Raw genomic sequence first — 22,500 nt, 5'->3', positions numbered from 1 at the left:
TTTAGATGTGATTCCAAAAATAACTGATGGAGTCAGTAAAGTGCGCTGAATGTTTGTTATTAAACTTTAAACCCAGTCGCAATTACCTCTTGGGGTATCTTTGCATTTTCTATATTCCAGCAGAGACCGCTGAGATAAGGTGCATCGCAACAAATAAAGCCTACAGGGCAAACACTGCAACATACAAGGAATACCAGGACAAGCATTGTACTGTACAAGACAAACACTTTAGTATCAAAGCTAGGCTGTCACCATCAGGAAGGCATAATCCCAGAATTACACAGGAGTGGATTTTGGCAGTGCAGGCAGAAGCCCAGAAATATCTAGTGGGACAAAAGCCCACTCTGCAGTGTTGTGTGGAGATTAAATAGAGAACAAAAACTATGGTGTATAAGAATCCTAGTGAAAACATTTTGGAAAATAATAAACAAGTCTCTACTGTAGTTTGCTATAACAACATCTTGCATTTATATAGTGCCATTAATGTAGTAAAATGTCCCAAGGCGCTTCACAGAAACGTTATCAGACAAAATTTGACTCTGAGCCACATAATTAGGATATTAGGACAGGCTTGGTCAAAGAGGTGGGGGAGGGGGGGCAAGGCCATCGAGGGATTTGAACACAAGGATGAGAATTTTAAATTTGAGGCACTGCTGGACCGGGAACCAATGTAGGTCAGTGAGCACAGGGGTGATGGGTAAACGGGACTTGCTGTGAATCAGGATTCAGGCAGCAGAGCTTTGGATGAGCTGAAGTTTATGGAAGGGAGAAGATGGGAGGGTGATCAGGAGAGCATTGGAATAGTCAAATCTAGACGTGACAAAAGCATGGATGAGGGTTTCAGCAGCAGATGGGCTGAGGCAGGGGCAGAGATGGGCGATATTACGGAGCTGGAAGTAGGTGGTCTTGGTGAGGGAGAGGATATGGGCTCGGAAGCTCAGCTCAGGGTCAATTAGGACGCCAAAGTTGCAAATGGTTTGGTTCAGCCACAGACAGTGGCCAGGGAGAGGGATGGGAATTGCTAGGGACTGAAGACAATGGCTTTGATCTTCCCACTATTTAATTGGAGGAATTTTCAGCTCATCCCATACTGGATGTCAGACAAGCAGTGTGACAAATTCGATGCAGTGGAGGGTTCGAGAGAGGTGGCGGTGAGGTTGAGCTTGGGGTCGTCATCATACATGTGGAATCTGACGTGTTTTTGGATGATGTCGACGAGGGGTAGCATGTAGATGAGAAGAGCTATATATGTTGTAATAAAGATTAATTTAGGAGGGAAGTTAAACTACCAATTTGGCCTCTGTCGGAAGATGGTTCCCGATATAACAGTTTACTACACTTCTTCAGGGAAGCTGTCACCGTCACTTGAACTTGTCATCAGGTGCAATATAATTCCAGTGCCGTGTCAAGCCAGGTTTAAAAAATGCCCTGATCCATTGAACCTCCTGAGCACTTTGGGAAATCATGTATTCCTGTCCAGGTTAATAACATTTTACCGGCCAGCAGCCACATCTACACTTGTGTAACTATGCAGATGCAAAGCTTATTTCTGGCAGGCAGAGTGCAAATTGCAGCCAGGCATTATAGGAAAGGTCTTGCTGACTGCTGTTCGCACTCTGCAACTACCAGTCTCGGACCCATAGTGCAGTATAACCACCGTCTAGGTATGCATATTGCTGTTAATGTGTGCTCTGTACTATGCAAAGTAAATGATAATATAATTTTATATTAACAGAGTATTTCAGAGGAAATGTTCTACCAGTTGAGCAACATGCTACCTCAGATTTTTAGAGTGTCATCTACCCTGACCCTGACCTCCAAACGATAAACAAACAAATATCCACTGAACAGCGAGTGAGGTATGCTGACTGATCACTTTTTGTGTGCCCTTTGGACAGTATATTAAAAAAAAATCAAAACTGTATGAGGTTTCCCATGGAGGTAGAGAAGGATCCTCTTCCTCACTTCAGCAGAATCTCAAACATTTAGAATTGTTGTGGTTTAAGTTGAACTATGCATCATAGCCTCTGTACTATTTGTACTGTCACTGTGATTGGTGATTTGTTGTAATACTGACATTTAAATCTACTTTTATAAGCCTGGAAATTACTGAGCAATGTTATTATAAGCAGATTTAATGAGCGTGTATCAAATTCCTCTTTCCATAATTTCAGCAAAAGGATTAACTCCTCCAATAAAATAGCGAATTGAGGGATTTGATATGAATGTATTAAGTCACATCCTCGGTAATGTCCAGACTATAATGTGTATATCATACTGAGAAAATGTAAAAATGATTCCAGTTTCTGTGCACTCTTTATTTGTACATGTCTGAATTGATGCTGTTGGCCGAAGATTAATTAGATTTGTGAAACTGATTGATTACAGTCCATTTCTTCTTTAGATAACTTACATTATGTGCTGATAATTTTCATATTTGTGTGCACATGGGTATTTAATTATAGAACTAGAACTTATTTTCCCATGAGTCCTTCATTATCTAAAGTTATGGCAGCTAGTTGGACCATCTCAATCCAGTACAACTTTTTCAGCATTGAGGCATTCACCTTCCAGATTTTTTAGTCCCGTGACTCAAAATACAAAAAGTTAGACGTGCTGTCAGAAACATAGGCATGCTGCAGTAATGTGCAAGTCCAGTAATAATGGCCTAAATTAACGCACTTCTCACAAGACAATTAGTGCAAGTATATTCCTACAAATTTCAACGGCTGCCATAATTCCCTGGGCTGACCCTGTGAATTTAACTCTTAATACTTGATTTATGGGATTTTTGAAGATACTGCTGAGGGGAGAGATGGCTCACATGGGTACAGTTAGTGACATTAAAGGACCTTCTGCACGCAAATCACTTCAAAAGTTAATTAAAATTTATAACTGGAAAATAATGTTTGAAAGGCAGTATAAACAGTGAGCCAGTAGTAATTAATTTGTAGCATTATTGTTCATTTAGTCAGTTGGCTCACAGGGAAATATTTCTTGCGTCACACAAGCCATTATTTTTCCGCATATTTGTCTTGTAGTGTAAGGGAAAATCTAGTGTTCCACTGCACTTCGGTCTGGAGAATGAGGAACGAAAATCTTTTTTAAATAATGCTAAGTTAGGATCCAGAGTGATTAGTTATTTGCAGTGTCATTTAATACAGAATGATCTGTCTCACTGTTGCACATTGTTTGTATTTGAAGAAGTAAACATACTGCTTTAAAAATAATCTGTGGTGCTGGTTAATTTCACATTTATATTGATGAAGCTAATGGCCTGGAAATTGTGTCCCGAGGCTTGCCGCCCGCGAACACCTCCGAACCGAAAGAAAATAACGTACATACCTTGTATCAACGGAGCTTCGGACTCTTGCGGTCCTGGGTCTGCAGGCGTACGCCTGCGTAAAGGCTCACACATCCCAGGAGCGCATGCGGTTCGCAAGCGTCCCTGGGATCATGTGGGCCAGGCCAACCAATGACAAAGGGGGATTCTGATTATGCTAATGGGGATTCCATTTACGTACAGAATCCCCATAAGCTTAATAGAAATCACCTAATAAATACAATTTCACCACACAAATAAAAATAAATGATCACAGGTTCACAATTAATGAAAATACCCTTTAATTAAACTCTTAAAATAATTTACCTAACCTAATTTTAAATGTAAGTGAATGTTTAAATCATATTTTAAAAATTATTTTAAGCCTTATGCTGGTAAAAGAAGGCCTTATGCCTGCTTTTACCAGGCGTAAGTGTTTTATGGGTATTCGCTGGGCAGTAGCCCAACTCTGCGCCAGCAAAAGTGAATTTACAGCGGATGCGGACAATCTGTCGAGAAATTTGACAAATCGTAAGTTCCGGGTTTTCGCGCATGCGCATCGCATACAGAAATCCGGAACTTGCGGGGCCATTCACAGCAATTATGACTGGATAAACCATCATGGGCTCCGTAAATTCTGGGCCACTGTGCGTGTCTATTACTGTTTGTGGAGTTGCATCACCTGAAGTCCACCATTCGCTGGCATTACCAAGAATGGTAGCATAGTGGTTATGTTACTGAGCTAGTGATCCACAGGCCTGCACCAATGATCCACAGTCGTGTGTTCAAATCCCACCACGGCAGCTGGGGAATTTCAATACAGTTAATTAAATAATTCTGAAATAAAATGCTAGTATCAGTAATGGTGACCATGAAACTATCAGATTGTTGTAAAAACCCAACTGGTTCACTAATGTCCCACAGGGTAGTAAAGCAACAGCCTGACATAGTCATACTCACAGAATTATACCTTTTAGCCAATGTCCCAGACTCCTCCATCACCATCCCTGGGTATGTCTTGTCCCACCAGCAGGACAGACCCACCAGAGATGGCGGCACAGTGGTATACAGTTGGGAGGGAGTGGCCCTGGGAGTCCTTGGACCCCATGAAGTCTCATGACTTCAAGTCAAGTGCGGGCAAGCAAACCTCCTGCTGATTACCACCTACTGCTCTCCCTCAGCTGATGAATCAGTACTCCTCCATGTTGAACATCACTTGGAAGAAGCACTGAGGGTAGCAAGGGCACACAATGTACTCCGGGTAGGGGAATTCAATGTCCATCACCAAGAGTGGCTCGGTAGCACCACTACTGACTAAGCTGGCCAAGTCCTGAAGGACATAATTGCCAGACTGGGCCTGTGGCAGATGGTGAGAGAACCAACACAAGGGGAAAAACCTACTTGGCCTCATCCTCACCAATCTACCTGTCGCAGATGCATCTGTCCCTGACAGCATGGTAGAAGTGACCACTGCAAAGTCCTTGTGGAGACAGAGTCCCATTTTCACACTGAGGACACCCTCCATCGTTTTGTGTGGCACTACCACCGTGCTAAATGGGATAGATTCAGAACAGATCCAGCAGCTCAAAACTGGGCATCCATAAGACGCTGTAGGCCAACAGCAGCAGAATTGTATTCCACCACAATCTGTAACCTCATGGCCCAGCATATCCCTCACTCTACCATTACCATCAAGGCAGGGGACCAACCCTGGTTCAATAAGGAGTGTAGAAGAGCATGCCAGGAGCAGCACCAGGCGTAACTAAAAATGAGGTGTCAACCTGGGGAAGCGGCGACACAGGACTACATGCATGCTAAAAAGTGGAAGCAGCATGCTATAGACAGGGCTAAGCGATTCCACAATCAATGGATCAGATCAAAGCTCTGCAGTCCTGCCACATCCAGTTGTGAAATGGTGGTGGACAATTAAACAACTAACGGGAGGAGGAGGTTCCATGAATATCCCCATCCTCAATGACGGCGGAGTCCAGCACGCGAGTGCAAAAGACAAAGCTGAAGTGTTTGCAACCATCTTCAGCTAGAAGTTCCGAGTGGATGATCCATATAAGCCTCCTTCTGAGGTCCCCACCATCACAGAAGCCAGTCTTCAGCCAATTCAACTCACTCCACATGATATCAAGAAACAGCTGAGCGCACTGGATACAGCAAAGGCTTTGCACCCTGACAATATTCCAGCTATCGCGCTGAAGACTTGTGCTCCAGAACTGGCTGTGCCTCTAGCCAAGCTGTTCCAGTACAGCTACAACCCGACAGTGTGGAAAACTGCCCAGGTATGTCCTGTCCACAAAAAGCAGGACAAATCTAATCCGGCCAATTACCACCCCATCAGTCTACTCTCAATCATCAGCAAAGTGATGGAAGGTGTTGTTAACAGTGCTATCAAGCGGCACTTACTTACCAAAGCTCAGTTTGGGTTCTGCCAGGACCACCTGGCTCCAGACCTCATTGCAGCCTTGGTCCAAACATGGACAAAAGAGCTGAATTCCAGAGGTGAGGGGAGAGTGACTGCCCTTGACATCAAGGCAGCATTTGACAGAGTGTGACATCAAGGAGCCCTCGTAAAATTGAAGTCAATAGGAATCACGGGAACGGTAGCATAGTGGTAATGTTACTGGGCTAGTAATCCAGTAGGCCTGGACTAATGATCCAGAGACAGACTTCAAATCCCACCACAGTAGCTGGGGAATTTTAAATTCAATTAATTAAATAAATCTGGAATAAAAAGCGAATATCAGTAATGATAACCATGAAGCTATTGGATTGTCGTAAAAATCCATCTAGTTCACTACTGCCCTTTAGGAAGGAAATCTGCCGTCCTTACCTGGTCTGGCCTACATGTGACTCCAGCCCCACAGCAATGTGGTTAACTCTTAACTGCCCTCTGAAATGGCTTTGTAACAAAGTGCTACGAAACACAATAATAAGAATAAAACTGGACGGACACCTAACAGCACTGTGGGAGTACCTTCACCACATGGACTGCAGCTCACCACCACCTCCTCAGGGGCAATTAGGGATGGGCAATAAATGCTGGCCTTGCCAGTGATGCCCACATCCCATAAACTAATGGAAAAAAAAATCAGGGGAAAAACCTCTCCACTAGCTGAAGTCAAACCTAACACAAAGTAAGGTGGTTTTTGGAGGTCAGTCATCTCAGCCCCAGAACATCGCTGCAGGAGTTCCTCGGGGCTGTGTCCTAGGCCCAACCATCTTCAGCTGCTTCCCTCCATCATAAGGTCAGAAGTGGGGATGTTCGTTGATGATTGCACAGTGTTCAGTTCCATTCGCAACTCCTCAGATAATGAAGCATTCCATGCCTGCATGCACGACATTCAGGCTTGGGCTGATAAATGGCAAGTAACATTCGTGCCACACAAGTGCCAGGCAATGACTATCTCCAACAAGCGAGAGTCTAACCATCGCCGAATCCCCCACCGTCAACATCCTGGGGGTCACCGTTGACCAGAAACTTAACTGGACCAGCCACATAAACGCTGAGCCACAAGAGCTAGTCAGAGGCTGGGTATTCTGCAGCGAGCGTCTCAACTCCTGACTCCCCAAAGACTTTCCACTATCTACAAGGCACAAGTCAGGAGTGTGATGGAATACTCTCCACTTGCCTGGATTAGTGCAGCTCCAATAACACTCAAGAAGCTCAACACCATCCAGGACAAAGCAGCCCGCTTGACTGGCACCCCATCCACCACCTTAAACGTTCACTCCCTCCACCACTGGCCTACCATGGCTGCAGTGTGTACCATCTACAAGATGCACTGCAGCAACTCACCAAGGCTTCTTCGGCAGCACCTCCCAAACCCGCAACCTCTTCCACCTAGAAGGACAAGAGCAGCAGGCGCATGGGAACATGATCACCTGCAAGTTCCCCTCCAAGTTACACACCATCCTGACTTGAAAATATATCGCCATTCCTTCATCGTCGCTGGGTCAATATCCTGGAATTCCCTCTGTAAAAGCACTGTGGGAGTACCTTCACCACACAGACTGCAGCGGTTCAAGGCGGCGGCTCACCACCACCTTCTCAAGGGCAATTAGGGATGGGCAATAAATGCTGGCCTTGCCAGCAACGCCCACAGCCCAGGAATGCATTAAAAAAATTACATTAATTACAGTTATTGAGACTATAACACAGGCATTATACAGCACTTTATGAAAACAAGCCTTTTTGCATTCAGCAGTAAAAACAATTTGCATTAGAAGTAGGTTATTGAGGGACTTGTACCAAGAATCCTATAATTTTGAAGACTCTTCACATTTCTCAGCTACACCTTTTGTTTATAATTCAAAAGAACTGGAATGAACTCACTTTTGACAATTAAAAAAAACAAAGTGCACATCTATACTATTTATAAATTCATTTCCAATATTTTGTTGAAAGCAGTGGCTACTGTGTGCAAATTGGTTACTTTTTTTTAAACAGAGGAAGATTCAGGACCTTGTGCTGAAATACATTAAAAACCATGATAACCAAGCAGCATTGCACACAGAAATCCACTGAGCTCACCCGAGGTATAACCTGTGGAAGAACATTTCCTCTGCACTGTGTAGCACTGTCATAAACCTATTTATAAAGAATAGGTTTACAATGTTGTTACACAAAGCAAATCTTCCCCCTTCAGTCATCTTACTGTAGGTATTGATTCTACTAATAATCCTCCGAACTGCTTTAGTGTAATAATAATGTCATATACAAGGGCAGTTGCACTTGGGCATATTTGATCACCTGTTTGCAATGCAGAGAGGAAAGCTGGCTGGGGAGAATCCTACCGAGTAATGGAGCTTCCCTAATTTTTGTCTGTTTGCTCTGTCCAGTGATCCAACATGTCCAAATGCAATAACAGAAAAATATGACTTTAAGGTAAAGGCTGTGTAAAATTAAGTTATTTTGCAAAAAAAAGTTTTCTTAATTATTCCTCCATTTTTGAAATGGACAATGGAGGATTCAGATGCTTCAGGCCAATCAAGTTGGTGGGTCTTGCAAAATAAGATCTTAATTGAAACACAGTCACTGTGTTAATGTCACAACTTGCATTGCACCAATTTACACGAGTCGTTCAAGTCTCATTCAAGGGACTTGAGCACGTAATCCAGGCTGACACTTTAATACAGCGCTAAGGGAGTGCTGCACTGTTTGAGATGCCAGCTTTCAGATAAGACATTAAACCAAGGCCCTGTCCACCCTCTCTGGTGGGTGTAAAGATCCCATGGAACCATTTGAAGAAGAGCAGGGGAGTTCTACCCAGGCCAACATTATCTCTCAACCAACACCACTAAAGCAGATTATCTGTTCATTTATCTCATTGTGGTGTAAAAAAATGGCTTCCATATTTTTTGCCTATAAAACAACAGTGACTTCAAATGCACTTTATTGGTTGTGAAGTGCTTTGGGACATCCTAAAGACACGAAAGGTGCTATATAAATGTAAACATTTTTTTTCTTTCTTTTCCCTGCTGTAAGGTTCCAGTCTTCTAATGAACACCATCATTAACACTCATCCTTTTGTTGGTGGTACATCCACATTAGGTAGCATTACATACACAGTACAATGATGTTAGATCCAGCAAAAGGGGAGACTGCAAATCCTGAAAGATACTGAAGGAATATTTATTGGACTGTTTAGAGCTGATTTTCCAAATGTGCACTCCAAGCATAAGCCTCACTCACCCAAGAGTGCATATTGGGAAATCAATCCCCATGATTTTCTGTCCATTAGCTGGGAGCAAGCATTCAGATAATCAGCCCTTTAGTATTAAAACTACAGAAGCATTTCTACTAGAGAGCAAAACAATATTTAGATGCACCTTTCCAAGCTGTTTTCATCTTTAAAATAAAGGCAAAATACTCCAGACACTGGAAATCTGAAATATAAACAAAAAATGCTGGAAACACTCAGCAGGTCCGGCAGCATCTATGGAGAGAGAAACAGAGTTAACGTTTCAGGTCAGTGACCTTTCATCAGAACTGGAAAATATTACAGATGTTCAGCAAAGCGATCACCCAATCTGTGTTTGGTCTCCTCAGTGTAGAGGAGACCGAATCGTGAGCAGCAAGTACAGTATTGAAAGTAGTACAAGTAAATCACTGTTTCTCCTGGAAGGAGTGCTCGGGGCCCTGGACAGTGGTAAGGGAGGAAGTGACAGGGCAGGTGTTGCATCTCCTGTGCTTGCATGGAAAGTTGCCGTGGGAAGGGGAGGGGGTGATGGAAAAGTGGTACAGAGGCAGAGAAGCGGTGGGGGGGGAGGGGGGAGGAAAGAACAAAAGGGAAGGTCTGTGATAGGATGGAAGGCAGGAGTGATTAAATGACAAAAGGGATGATGGTGCAAGGCAAAATGGGGTGGTAATGGGACAAGTAAAGAAACTAAAGATGGGTCTAGAGGAGGTGTAAATAGCAATACCGTGTTCAGTATTCTATCTAATACCTATGTTGCAGTATATCTGTAAGTGGTTGCTGGTACAAGATTGGTCTGGTATGTGATATTTCCACTGATTCAGAAATATTGTAATTATATAATGTTCAGTAGGGTCATTCATAACTCTAAACTACCCACTCAGATGTACAGTCCTTGATCATAAGGGGCACACCTCAGTCATATAGAATCTGCTACAACTGCTGAAAGAGAAAGAAGTTTTAAAAACCTGAAGCATAACAATTCATAAGAACACATCGCTGCAGGTGTTCCTCAAGGCAGTGTCCTAAGTCCAACCATCTTCAGCTGCTTCATCAATGACCTTCCCTCCATCATAAGGTCAGAAGTGGGGATGTTCGCTGATGATTGCACAGTGTTCAGTTCCATTTGCAACTCCTCAGATAATGAAGCAGTCTATGCCTGAACAGCATTCAGGCTTCAGCTGATAAGTGGCAAGTAACACTCGTTCCACACAAGTACCAGGCAATGACCATCTCCAGAGGAACCACCTCCCCTTAACATTCAATGGGATTACCATTGCTGAAACCCCCACCATCCTGGGCATCATCATTGACCAGGAACTTAACTGGACCAGCCACATAAATACTGTGATTACAAGAGCAGGCCAGAGACTGGATATTCTGCAGAGAGTGACTCACTTCCTGACTCCCCAAAGCCTTTCCACCATCTACACAGCACAAGGAGTTTGATGGAATACTTTCCACTTGCCTGGATGAGTGCAACTCCAACAACACCCAAGAGGCTCGACACCATCCAGGACAAAGCAGCCTGCTTGATTGGCAACCCATCCACAACCTTAAACATTCACTCCCTCCACCATCGGCGCACCGTGGCTGCAGTGTGTACCATCTACAAGATGCACTACAACAACTCACCAAGGCTTCTTCGACAATACCTCCCAAACCCATGACCTCTACCACCTAGAAGGACAAGGGCAGCAGACTCATGGGAACACCACCTCCTGCAAGTTCTCCTCCAAGTCACACAACATCCTGACTTGGCAATATATTGCCGTTCCTTTGTCATTGTGGAGTCAAAATCATGAAATTCCCTCTGTAACAGCAATATGGGAGTACCTTCATCACATGGACTGCAGCAGTTCAAGAAGGCGATTCACCACCACCTTCTCAAGGGCAAGCAGGGATGGGCAATAAATGCTGGCCTTGCCCGTGACGCCCACATCCTGCGAATGAATAAAAATATATATATTTTACAATTTTGTCCTTGAGAGTTCCTGACCTGTACAAGATGAAGTTAGTTCCTTGTTTTGGGTAAGGTTATTCTCCTTTTCCCCCCTCCCAACACTGTTGTTCCTCTAGAAACTTCTGTGTACAGAACCACTACTACATTTTGCTGACTCACTTTTGACATCCAGAACCGATTCAAGTGTTGACCTATTAGGCAGTCAGTTGAACCATATAGAGAGAAGATCCATGCGGAAGATTTCCATGAAATGAGCAGAAAGCGAAAGGTTGAACTACAAATATAAGAAGACTTTTGTGCTTTGTTTCCCCACAATGTTGAGATAAAGAGATTTCAAAGCCTGAGAGAGAAAGCAAACCCCAAGAAAGGAAGAAAGACTTACATTTATATAGCGCCTTTCATGACCACCGGACGTCTCAAAGCGCTTTACAGTCAATAAGCCAGTTAGCTTAACATCTGTCATAGAGAAGATGTTAGAAGCTATTATTAAAGATGTTATAGCAGGGCACTTAGAAAAGTTCAAGGTAATCAGGCAGAGTCAACATGGTTTTGTGAAAAAGAAATCATGCTTAACCAATTTAATGGCGTTCTTTGAGGAAGTAACATGTGCTGTGGATAAAGGGGAACCAGTGGATGTACTGTACTTAGATTTCCAGAAGGCATTTGATAAGGTGCCACATCAAAGGCTGTTGCGGAAAATAAAAGCTCATGGTGTAGGGGGTAACATATTGGCATGGATAGAAGATTGGTTACCTAACAGGAAACAGAGAGTAGGCATAAATGGGTCATTTTCTGGTTGGCAAGATGTAATGAGTGGTGTGCCACAGGGCTCAGTGCTGGGGCCTCAACTTTTTACAATTTATATAAATGACTTGGATGAAGGGACCGAAGGTATGGTTGCTAAATTTGCTGACGACACAAAGATAGGCGGGAAAGTAAATTGTGAAGAGGACATAAGGAGGCTACAAAGGGATATAGATAGGTTAAGTGAGTGGGCAAAGATCTGGCAAATGGCATATAATGTGGGAAAATGTGAAGTTGTCCATTTTGGCAGGAAGAATAAAAAAGAAGCATATTATCTAAATGGTGAGAGATTGCAGAGCTCTGAGATACAGAGGGATCTGGATGTCCTAGTGCATGAATCGCAAAAGGTTAGTATGCAGGTACAGCAAGTAATTAGGAAAGCTAATACAGGTAGACTACCCTTTATCCGGACTTCCGAAAACCGAAACCCTCTAAAAACCGAAGGTTTTTTCGTTCAGCGTAAGTCGTGCGTACAAACGAAAAAACCGAAGGTTTTTAGAGGGTTCCGGTTTCGGAAGTTCGGATAAAGGGTAAGTCGTGCGCACGACCCCCCGCCGACCCCCCCGCCGACCCCCCCGCGGGCCCCGACAACCGCCGACCCCCCCGCGGGCCCCGACAACTGCCGACCCCGCCAGCCCCGACAACCGCCGACCCCCCCGCGGACCCCGCCAGCCCCGACAACCGCCGACCCCCCCGCCGGCCCCGACCCCCGCCGACCCCGACTGACTTACGCTGAGCGTCAGCGTCAGTCGTGCGCACGACCCCCCGCCGAACCCCGCCGACCCACCTTCCGAAATCCAAAATTCTCCTTTATCCGAAACTCGGCTGGTCCCGAGGTTTTCGGATAAAGGATAGTCTACCTGTAGAATGTTATCGTTTATTGCGAGGGGAATTGAATACAAAAGCAGGGAGGTTATGCTTCAGTTATACAGGGCATTGGTGAGACCACATCTGGAGTACTGTGTACAGTGTTGGTCTCCTTATTTAAGGAAGGATGTAAATGCGTTGGAAGCGTTTACTAGACTGATACCTGGAATGGGCAGGTTGTCTTATGAGGAAAGGTTGGACAGGCTAGGCTTGTATCTGCCGGAATTTAGAAGCGTAAGAGGTGACTTGATTGAAACATATAAGATCCTGAGGGGTCTGGACAGGGTGGATGTGGAGAGGATGTTTCCTCTTGTGGGAGAATCTAGAACGAGGGGTCACTGTTTAAAAATAAGGGGTTGCCTATTTAAAACAGAGGTGAGATTTTTTTTCTCACAGAAGGTCGTGAGTCTTTGGAACTTTCTTCCTCAGAGGGCGGTAGAAGCAGAGTCTTTGAATATTTTCAAGGCAGAGGTAGATAGATTCTTGATAAGCAAGGGGGTGAAAGGTTATCGGGGGTAGGCGGGAATATGGAGTAATCAGATCAACCATGATCTTATTGAATGGCAGAGCAGGCTCGAGGGGCCGAGTGGCCTACTCCTGCTCCTAATTCGTATGTTTGTAATACTTTTTTGAAGTGGAGTCACTGTTGTAATGTGGGAAACGCAGCAGCCAATTTGCGCACAGCAAAGTCCCACAAACAGCAATGTGATAATGACCAGATAATCTGTTTTTGTTATGTTGGTTGAGGGATAAATATTGGCCAGGGCACCAGTGATAACTCCCCTACTCTTCTTCGAAATAGTGCCATGGGATCTTTTACGTCCACCTGAGAGAGCAGTCGGGGCCTCGGTTTAATGTCTCATCCGAAAGACAGCACCTCCGACAGTGCAGCACTCCCTCGCATTGCACTGGAGTGTCAGCCTAGCTTTATGAACCCACAACCTTCTGACTCAGAGGCAAGTGTGCTACCAACTGAGCCATGGACACTAAGGTACTAACTGTTCAGGTCTCTTTCCATCAGATAAAGTGGATAATGTTTACCATCAACTATCTCCAGATGGGGAGGGCTTATTCCAGTGTTAAACATAGTGTTAAATGTCAGCAATAAATAGATGTCTTACTAAAGGAGTGCTATTTAGTTGATAAATACAGCCTGATTGACCCAAAGCCTGTTCGGGCCTGACCTCAAAAATCCTATACATTTTTATTTATTTTGAATCCACTGTACTTTGATACTACATAATTATAAGTATACAACAAACAGTTGTTTAATATAAACCATTGACCTAGAAATTGGATCACAAGGTGCATCAATTTCCACACAGCAGTTGGGCACAAACCAATTTCTCAGCCACTCAAATCTACCAATGATTATTGTTCTGAGTTTTGCCAACTTCCTCTGAAAGGTGTCCCATCTCAGAGGCAGCTGTGTCTCCCCTTATTACAAGTACCCCTTCTGTAGATTGATAGAGACAACTGTGTCTCCATATTGTACATACCCCTCCTACATATTGATAATTTGTCATACTAATATTTTAAAATCTCATTTTCCTCTAACCTGAAATGAATTGTACAATTAGACATTGATGCACTTTTAAAATCAGCTCTGACACTGGGATTGTGAAATTCTTCGTCCATTCACGTCTACATTTCAGAGGTCAATGTTGGAAAGATAGCAGCCAAAGTAATGAAAATCTGCTTGGGGTCTTTAACTTGCTTTGTAAATACACTATGATACTAAATGGTCACATATTATCATCTTGCAACACAATTGCTGTCATTTGTTTATTCCCCAGCAATTTCCTGCCAAAAGTCCCTCATAATGTGTTCATCATTCTATAATACTATCAACAAACACCTGCCCTTTCACATACCTTGACTTAGAGAATAGATATTTAAATAAGCTTTATTCTTGAAGAATATTGAATAGCTATCAATAGGTCCAAGACAATACGTTCATCTTGAAATTTGATAATTAAACTGCCAAAAATTCACTCTCACTTATGACATCAGGAACATTTGGTTTGGAGAGGGTAACTGGTAAAGGATGGTTTCCAACAGCAGGCAAATCAGTAACAAGGGAGCACAGACTCCAGATTATCGATAGAAAAACAAAGGGGCAAGTTAGCAAATTTATTTTTTCCACAGGGAGTTCTTAGAGCATGGAATGTTTTATGACGGTGGCTATTGAGGCAGAGAATATAGGGTAGATTTACCACTTGCAACATGAAGCCTTGCTCTCCAAGAGCATGCATCAGGAACTGCATGTGCAAATCATAGGCTGTGCATATGTAATTTTCGTGAAGGATGCTCCCAGTAGGCAAGGCTCCATGACTGGAGCACGTACAAGCAGAAGGTGCACCCTTATAAATGACATTTAACAAGGAATTGTAATAAGGATCTGAAAAGGAAGAATACAGAAAGACAAAGGATAGAAAATGGGGTTTGTTTAGATAGTTTCGGTTGAAGAGCCAAATGATCTCCTTCTGTGCTGTAAATGCCAAGATGCTATAATTATGAATTAGTGTTTTGTAATGATACCTGCAACCTATTGTCCAGTATACAAACCTACATAATAACTCACAGTAAAGTCCCATCTTTATTTTAGAAATGTTGCTGAATGTGTCTGTAAATCACATGATGTTCTATTTATGGCTGATACAAGCAGCTGTTAAAACTTTACACAGCAATAGTTTTCAGAGTTCATTAAAGTTATCCTTGAAATATTTGATATCCCAGTAGCCAAGGCAGGACAGTGATAAGAATTTCAAAACACACATTTATTTCTTGATTCTGGTTTTATGCATATATTTCAGTGCCTGAAATGGCAAAATGGCAACAATGCTTGTTTCTTCCATTCCAAGGTAGTGGTTTGCTGTTTGAAGCTTTCCTGAATCAGAATATCAGCTTGAGCAGAATTACAAAATTTAAACACTGGAGTTCATTCATCCCAACTATCTGTCCCAGTGGTGGCTCTTCAACCGGAATTACTTAGCAAGAAGAAAGAACTTGCATTTATATAGTGCCTTTCACAACCTCAGGACATTCCAAAGTGTTTTACAGCTAACAAAGTACTTTTAAAGTGTGGTCACTGTTCTTAATTTGCAATACAAATTGCACAACATTCACTAGAAATGTGACATTACTAAATACACAATATATCTCAGACCAAGAAAAGTAGAAGGATGTTGTAAGTGCTGCAAGTTAAGAAATAAAATTACCTATAGACCATAATAAACAATATGCACGATTTATAGAATTGTATCAAGAAAAAGAGTACAGATAGAAAGATTACCCGAATGTTAATCAAAACTTACTGTTGTAACTCACTCCAGGTCTGTAGATGCTATACCAGACTAATTAGAACAGTCCCAAACATAATTTAAAGAGATACTCTATAGATGGCATACAAAACTTGCATTTGTAATCCTTAATGCTTAAAAACGAAGTTAAAACTTAGTTCTGTTTGTTATTTTAGTTTCTGATTTAATATCAGCAACCCTGTATATATATGGAAGGAGGAAAGGTCATTCAGCTTAAAAGTCTATTCTTACAACAGACCAATTATATCATCACGGACTCCACCCAACTCATTTAATCTCCTGAGGTGAAAATATAAAGTTTCTCCTTGACCCCATAAAATAATCTAACAAAATTCCTGGATATCTAAAAGTACAATCTATATTATTCAACCCTGACCAGTTGCATTCCATAGACAACATGTTCAAAGTCCTGGGGACCATAGTGCTTCAAAGACTATTTGACTATTTATGTCTAAATATTCTAAATTCTAAATCCATTTGTTAACTAGTTCAATGTTTTGGCTCAGAGCCTGTTTCATATACATCAAAAAACAGACTAGATTTTGATAAATCTATTTTTCCCCATTGTAAACTGTGGGAGTACTTTAATATAAAGTATTTGTCCTCTTCCTAGCTTCCTCTTTAAGGGCCTGTCAGCTCAAAATCCAGGTAACTGGCATTTGAAATTGAGATGGTTTGAAATGTGTGGAGAAAAGTACAACAAGGTAAGTGGCTGTGAAGGCAGTTGAAGGCAGCCAGTAGTAAGACAAAGAATCAAATATATTGACTGAAGGGAAGCCAAAACCAAGAGAATAGTTGGACAGCAACTCTGGCAAGATGTAAAGCAAATAAGCCCAAAGAAACATAGAAACATAGAAGATAGGAGCAGGAGTAGGCCATTCGGCCCCTCGAGCCTGCTCCGCCATTCAACGAGATCATGGCTGATCATCCAAACCCTAGCACCCGGTCCCTACACCGACAGCCATCCCACCCAAACCCTATCCCCGTAACCCCGTAACCCCCCTAACACTAAGGGTCAATTTTTTATCATGGCCAATCAACCTAACCCGCACATCTTTGGACTGTGGGAGGAAACCGGAGCACCCGGAGAAAACCCACGCAAACACGGGGAGAATGTGCAAACTCCACACAGACAGTCACCCGAGACCGGATTTGAACCCGGGTCCCTGGCGCTGTGAGGCAACAGTGCTAACCACTATGCCACCGTGCTGGAGGAGGTCATGAACAGAGCTGCTTTAGCAAACAAACCACAAAAGGAAAACATGCAGAAAAACACAACCAAAATTTTGAGTAGCAACTACAAAAAAAAACTCTCAATGAAATTCCAAACTATAGGATTGATGGCATTATAAGAAAGTTTCTGTGTTTCTACTGAATTGCCCTGTTATAATTCTGGCTACTTCTCAATGCTCTCTTTTTGTGCAATCCACAAAGCACCATCCATAAAGCACACTTTCTGTAAACCAAAACTTTGTATTATGTGCAAAATATCTGGGTTAGCTGACGACAGAGATTTCCAGACAGTGGGTCTTAGGTGGCTGAAGGAAGGCACCATCCATCAATAGTGAGGCAAAGGGAGGGGTGGTGGACACACAAGAGGCTGGATTCGGAAGAATGGAAAGCTCAAGGAGGGAGTAGAGCTGAGGGAGCTTTTTTTAATTTTTATTTATTCGTTTTTTATGAGATCAGGGTGTCGCTGGCAATGCCAGCATTTATTGCCCATCCCTAGTTGCCCTTGAGAAGGTGGTGGTGAGCCGCCTTCTTGAACCACTGCAGTCCGTGTGGTGAAGGTACTCCCACGGAGCTGTTAGGTAGGGACTTCCAGGATTTTGAACCGGCGACGATGAAGGATCGGCGATATACTTCTAAGTCAGGATGGTGTGTGACTTGGAGGGGAACTTGGAGGTGGTGGTGTTCCCATGCACCTGCTGCCCTTGTCCTTCTAGGTGGAAAAGGTCGTGGGTTTGGGAGGTGCTGCCGAAGAAGCCTTGGTGAGTTGCTGCAGTGCATCTTGTAGATGGTACACACTGCTGCCACGGTACGCTGGTGGTGGAGGGAGTGAATGTTTAAGGTGGTGGATGGGGTGCCAATCAAGCGGGCTGCTTTGTCCTGGATGGTGTCAAGCTTCTTGACTGTTGTTGGAGCTGCACTCATCCAGGCAAGTGGAGAGTATTCCATCACACTCTTTACTTGTGCCTTGTAGATGGTGGAAAGGCTTTGGGGAGTCAGAGGGTGAGACACTCGCCGCAGAATACCTAGCCTCTGACTTGCTCTTGTTGCCACAGTATTTATGTGGCTGGTCCAGTTAAGTTTCTGGTTAATGGTGACCCCCAGGATGTTGATAGTGGGGGATTCGGCGATGGTAATGCCATTGAATGTCAAGGAGAGGTGGTTAGACTCTCGCTTGTTGGAGATAGTCATTGCCTGGCACTTCTGTGGCACGAATGTTACCTGCCAATTTGCACAAGGTCCCACAAAGAGTAAATTAATTAATGAATGACCAGATAATGTTTCTGGTGGTGATGATTTGGGGAAGACTGTTGCCTAAGACACCAGGAGAATGCTCTGCTCTTCCTTGAATAGTACAGTAGGATCTTTTACATTTGCCTGAGCAACCCGACGGGGCTTTGGTTTAACGTCTCCAAAAAAATGCACTTGTGACAATGCAGCACTCCCTCAAGTACTGTACTGAAGTGTCAACCTAGATTATATGCTCAAGTCCTGGAACCCACAACTTTTTGACCCAGAGGGAAGAGTGCTACTAACTAAGCCAAGCTGGAATTTAATAAATAAAGTAGCTCTACAATTCCAAATAATAGATGAATGTTGTTTAAGTTTCCCATAGAATTTAATAAATGAATAAGCTATACAATTCTAAATAATGAAGTACAATGCAATACAATATGCACTTGAAATTCCCTGTAGAATGCCAAATAATAAATTAATGCTCTTTAAATTACCACTGCAATGCAATATTATAAATTAATGCATCTTACTGTATCTACACAATTACCAATATATTAATGTAGTTCACATGTTATAAAAATGTAAATAATGAATGAATACACCTCAAATTACATGCACAATATCAAATAATAAATGAATGCACCATTACGTGTATAATTACAAATAATAGGTTTATGTACTCTACCTCCATTGTTCAATTCACAATGATAAATTAATATAATTTAATTACGGTACAATTCAGTAATATAATTGAATAGACTTGAAATTACATGTAGAACTACAAATAATTAATGTACATTAAATTGCATAAACAATTGCTAGCTTTTAAATGATCTGTATAATTATAAAGAAATTACAGCACATTCAAGTTTTATTACAATATATTTAAGCTATAAAATTTCAAATAATAAATGAATGTACATTAAATTATCCATATGATTCCAAATATGACATTAATATGCATTAAATTATTTGTATATTGGAATATATGGGGCCATTATGAATTACCTGTTTTACTCCAAATAATAAATGATCATAATTTAAATTAACTAACATTTCTTATAATAATTCAATGCACTTTAAATTATCTGCACTATTGCAAATAATTAATTAATATGCTTCAGATCACCCGTACATTACTTGTACAATTTAAGAAAATAAATTAATGTACTTTAATATCTGTAAAATACTAAATATGTTCCTCAAAAAATAATTTAAACAATTACAAATAAATTAATGCACTTTGAATTCAAACACTTTAAAATTATCTGAACTATACAATATAATAAATCAATGTAATAGAAATTACCATATAATTCAAAATACAGGTAGACTATCCTTTATCCGAAAACCTCGGGACCAGCCCTGTTTCGGTTTTTGGAAAATTTCGGATTTCAGAAGGTATTTTATAAGACTGGGAAATTTGTCGGGGGTGGGGGTCGGCGGGGGGTCGGGGTCGGCGGGGGGTCGGGGGTGGGGTCAGCGGGGGTCGGGGTCGGCCGGGGGGGTCGGCGGGGGGTGGGGGTCGGTGGGGGTCGGGGTCGGCCGGGGGGTCGGGGGTGGGGGTCGGCGGGGGTGGGGTTCGGCGGTGGGGGTCGGCAGGGGTCGGCGTCGGCGGGGGTCGGCGTTGGCGTTGGCGGGGGGGTCGGCGGGAGGTCGGGGGTGGGGTCGGCGGGGGTCGGGGTCGTGCGCACGACTTACGCTGAACGAAAAAACTTTCGGTTTTTAGAGGTTTTCGGTTTTCGGAAGTTCGGATAAAGGATAGTCTACCTGTAGTACATGAATGCATTATAATTACCTGTACAATAAAATATACTTTAGATTACTTGTACAATTCTAAATATGTATATTAATGTATTTGCAATTTTACATGTAATTTAATACACATTACTTGTTAGCTTCATTATTAAAAATTACTGTAATTTAAATGACAGTACAATTCTAAATAATAAATGAATATACTTTATCTGTACAATTTCAAATATTAAATTACTATTTTGGACAGTCTAATATCTTTAGTGGGTAAGCTTCTAGAGGCTATAACACGGTTACATTAATACTCACCTAGAAGCCATGGGTTCATTAAGGACAGCCAACATGGATTTGTAAAAGGCAAGTCATGTCTAGTACATTTTTTACAAATAATAAATGAATGTTTTCTAAATTACCTCTACAATTTAAAACAAGAAGTTAATGCATATATATTCTGTAGAATTCAGTAAAGTATTGCAATTTACATGACATGCAGGTCAAATAATAAACAAACATACTTTACATTACATGTAAAATTCCAAATGTATACATTAAATTACATGAACAATTACAACAGGTTAATGTACTTTTAAGTTACCCATTCAATTAAATAGGAACATTAGCGAATCAGTTCAGTTTTTATACCCAAAAGGCAGCTTTCATTGTGATTTTATTCCTGGTGTTAGCTCATCAATCACCAGGTTTATTGGATTCAATTCAACAACTTGCCATGGCAGGACTACAACCTTTGGGTTGGTCATCCAGTTGCATAACCACTACACTACTGTACCCATTTTAATGTCCATCAAACTACCAGTAAAATTCAATATAATAAATTACTACACTTTAAATTGACCATACAACTGAATGTAATAAATTAGTCCACTTTAAATTACCTGTAAAATTCAATAATATTTTACATTAATATATTATGCAAAATTGTCCAGGTAATTTAAAGTGCATTCAGTTATTTTGTGGAATTGTACAGATAAATGCAATTTCACATAATAAATGATTGTACTCTAAATTCCAGGTACAATTTCACATAAGTTAATGTACTACCTTGTACAGGTAATTGAAAGTACATTCATTTATTATATGAAATTGTACCTGGAATTTAGAGGACAATCATGTACTGTATGTGAAATTGCAATTACCTGTACAATTCCAAAAATAAGTAAATGCACTGTAAATAACACTTAGAATTCCAAATATATTATTGTATTTTTAATTGCCAGTATAATTAAAAGCTAGAACAGGTACAAAAAGGCCAGGGGAATGTTGGCCTTTATCTCATGGGGAGGCTGGAATACAAAGGAGAGGAAGTTATGCTTTGGTTGTACAGAGCCTTCGTCAGTTGCCATCGCACCTCAAGAAGGATATACTGGCTTTGGAGGGGGTGCAGCACAGATCCACCAAAATTATATCTTAAAGGGTTAACTTGCATAAACTTGACTTGTATTCCTCCGAGTTTAGAACGTTGTGGGGTAATCTAATTGAGGTGTTTAAAATTATAAAAGCATCTGCTAGGGCAGATACAGAAAAACGATTTCCTCTAGTGGAGGAATCTAAAAACAAGAGGGCATAATCTAGCTGGGTCATTCAGGAGTGAAATCAGGAAGCACTTTTTCCACACAAACAGTAGTGGGAATCTGGAATTCTCTGCCCCAGCAGGCTGTGGATGCTGGGTCAATTGAAATTTTCAAGACTGAGATTGACAGATTTTTATTAGGTAAGGGTATCAAGTGACATGGATCAAAGGCAGTGAATGGAGTTGCGGTACAGATCAGCCATGATCTAATTGAATGGTGGAGCAGGCTAGAGGGGCTAAACAGCCGACTCCTGTTCCTTCCTATGTAAGTTAATGCATTTTAAATTCTTGTACAAGTCTAAATAATAAATTGGTGCACTTTCATTTGCATACACTTCAATATGTTAACTTTCACTCTAAAGTAGCTATCCAATTCAGACCATATAGTCACCTGTATAATCCAGATAATAAAATGATGCACTTCAACTTACCAATACAATTCTAAATAAAGGAATGCTCTTTAAATCATGTATCTAACGCTATATAATGAAAATATTCTAAATTATGTCTATAATTCCACAAAAGAAATGAAAACCCTTTTATTCCCTGTACAATCAGATTAATCAATACACTCTAAATTACTAAAAAAATCATTTAAATATGTAGTGAAATATCTGTATTCTCCAAATAATAAATCAATGTATTTTAAATTACAGGATTCGAAATATTGTATTGTCAGTACAATACTAAATAAATGTACTTTA

The 22,500-nt window shown here is 41.6% G+C and overlaps 1 protein-coding gene across 6 annotated transcripts in view; it reads left to right on the top strand.

The window, feature by feature from the left end:
- The window catches only part of ferry3 (FERRY endosomal RAB5 effector complex subunit 3), a 117,620-nt gene that overhangs the window by 91,776 nt on the left and 3,344 nt on the right, over nt 1-22,500 (top strand). For 2 of the 6 annotated variants that reach the window (XM_086010244.1, XM_086010240.1), the window contains one exon: nt 1,736-3,230. The exons of 3 other annotated variants lie outside the window; for them this stretch is intronic. In XM_086010244.1, coding sequence (XP_085866370.1) covers nt 1,736-1,828 — 93 coding nt within the window. In that variant the 3' untranslated portion in view covers nt 1,829-3,230. Of the gene's footprint in view, nt 1-1,735; nt 3,231-22,500 lie in introns of those variants that run through there. One more of the 6 variants, XM_086010241.1, reaches the window with a different exon arrangement.

This window comes from Somniosus microcephalus, chromosome 17, assembly GCF_052327205.1.
Source record: "Somniosus microcephalus isolate GS21.2 chromosome 17, FLI_Smic_1.0, whole genome shotgun sequence".
NCBI lineage: Eukaryota > Metazoa > Chordata > Chondrichthyes > Squaliformes > Somniosidae > Somniosus > Somniosus microcephalus.
The sequence above is the reverse complement of the archived record's forward strand: the minus strand, read 5'-3'. Positions and strand labels throughout refer to the sequence as shown.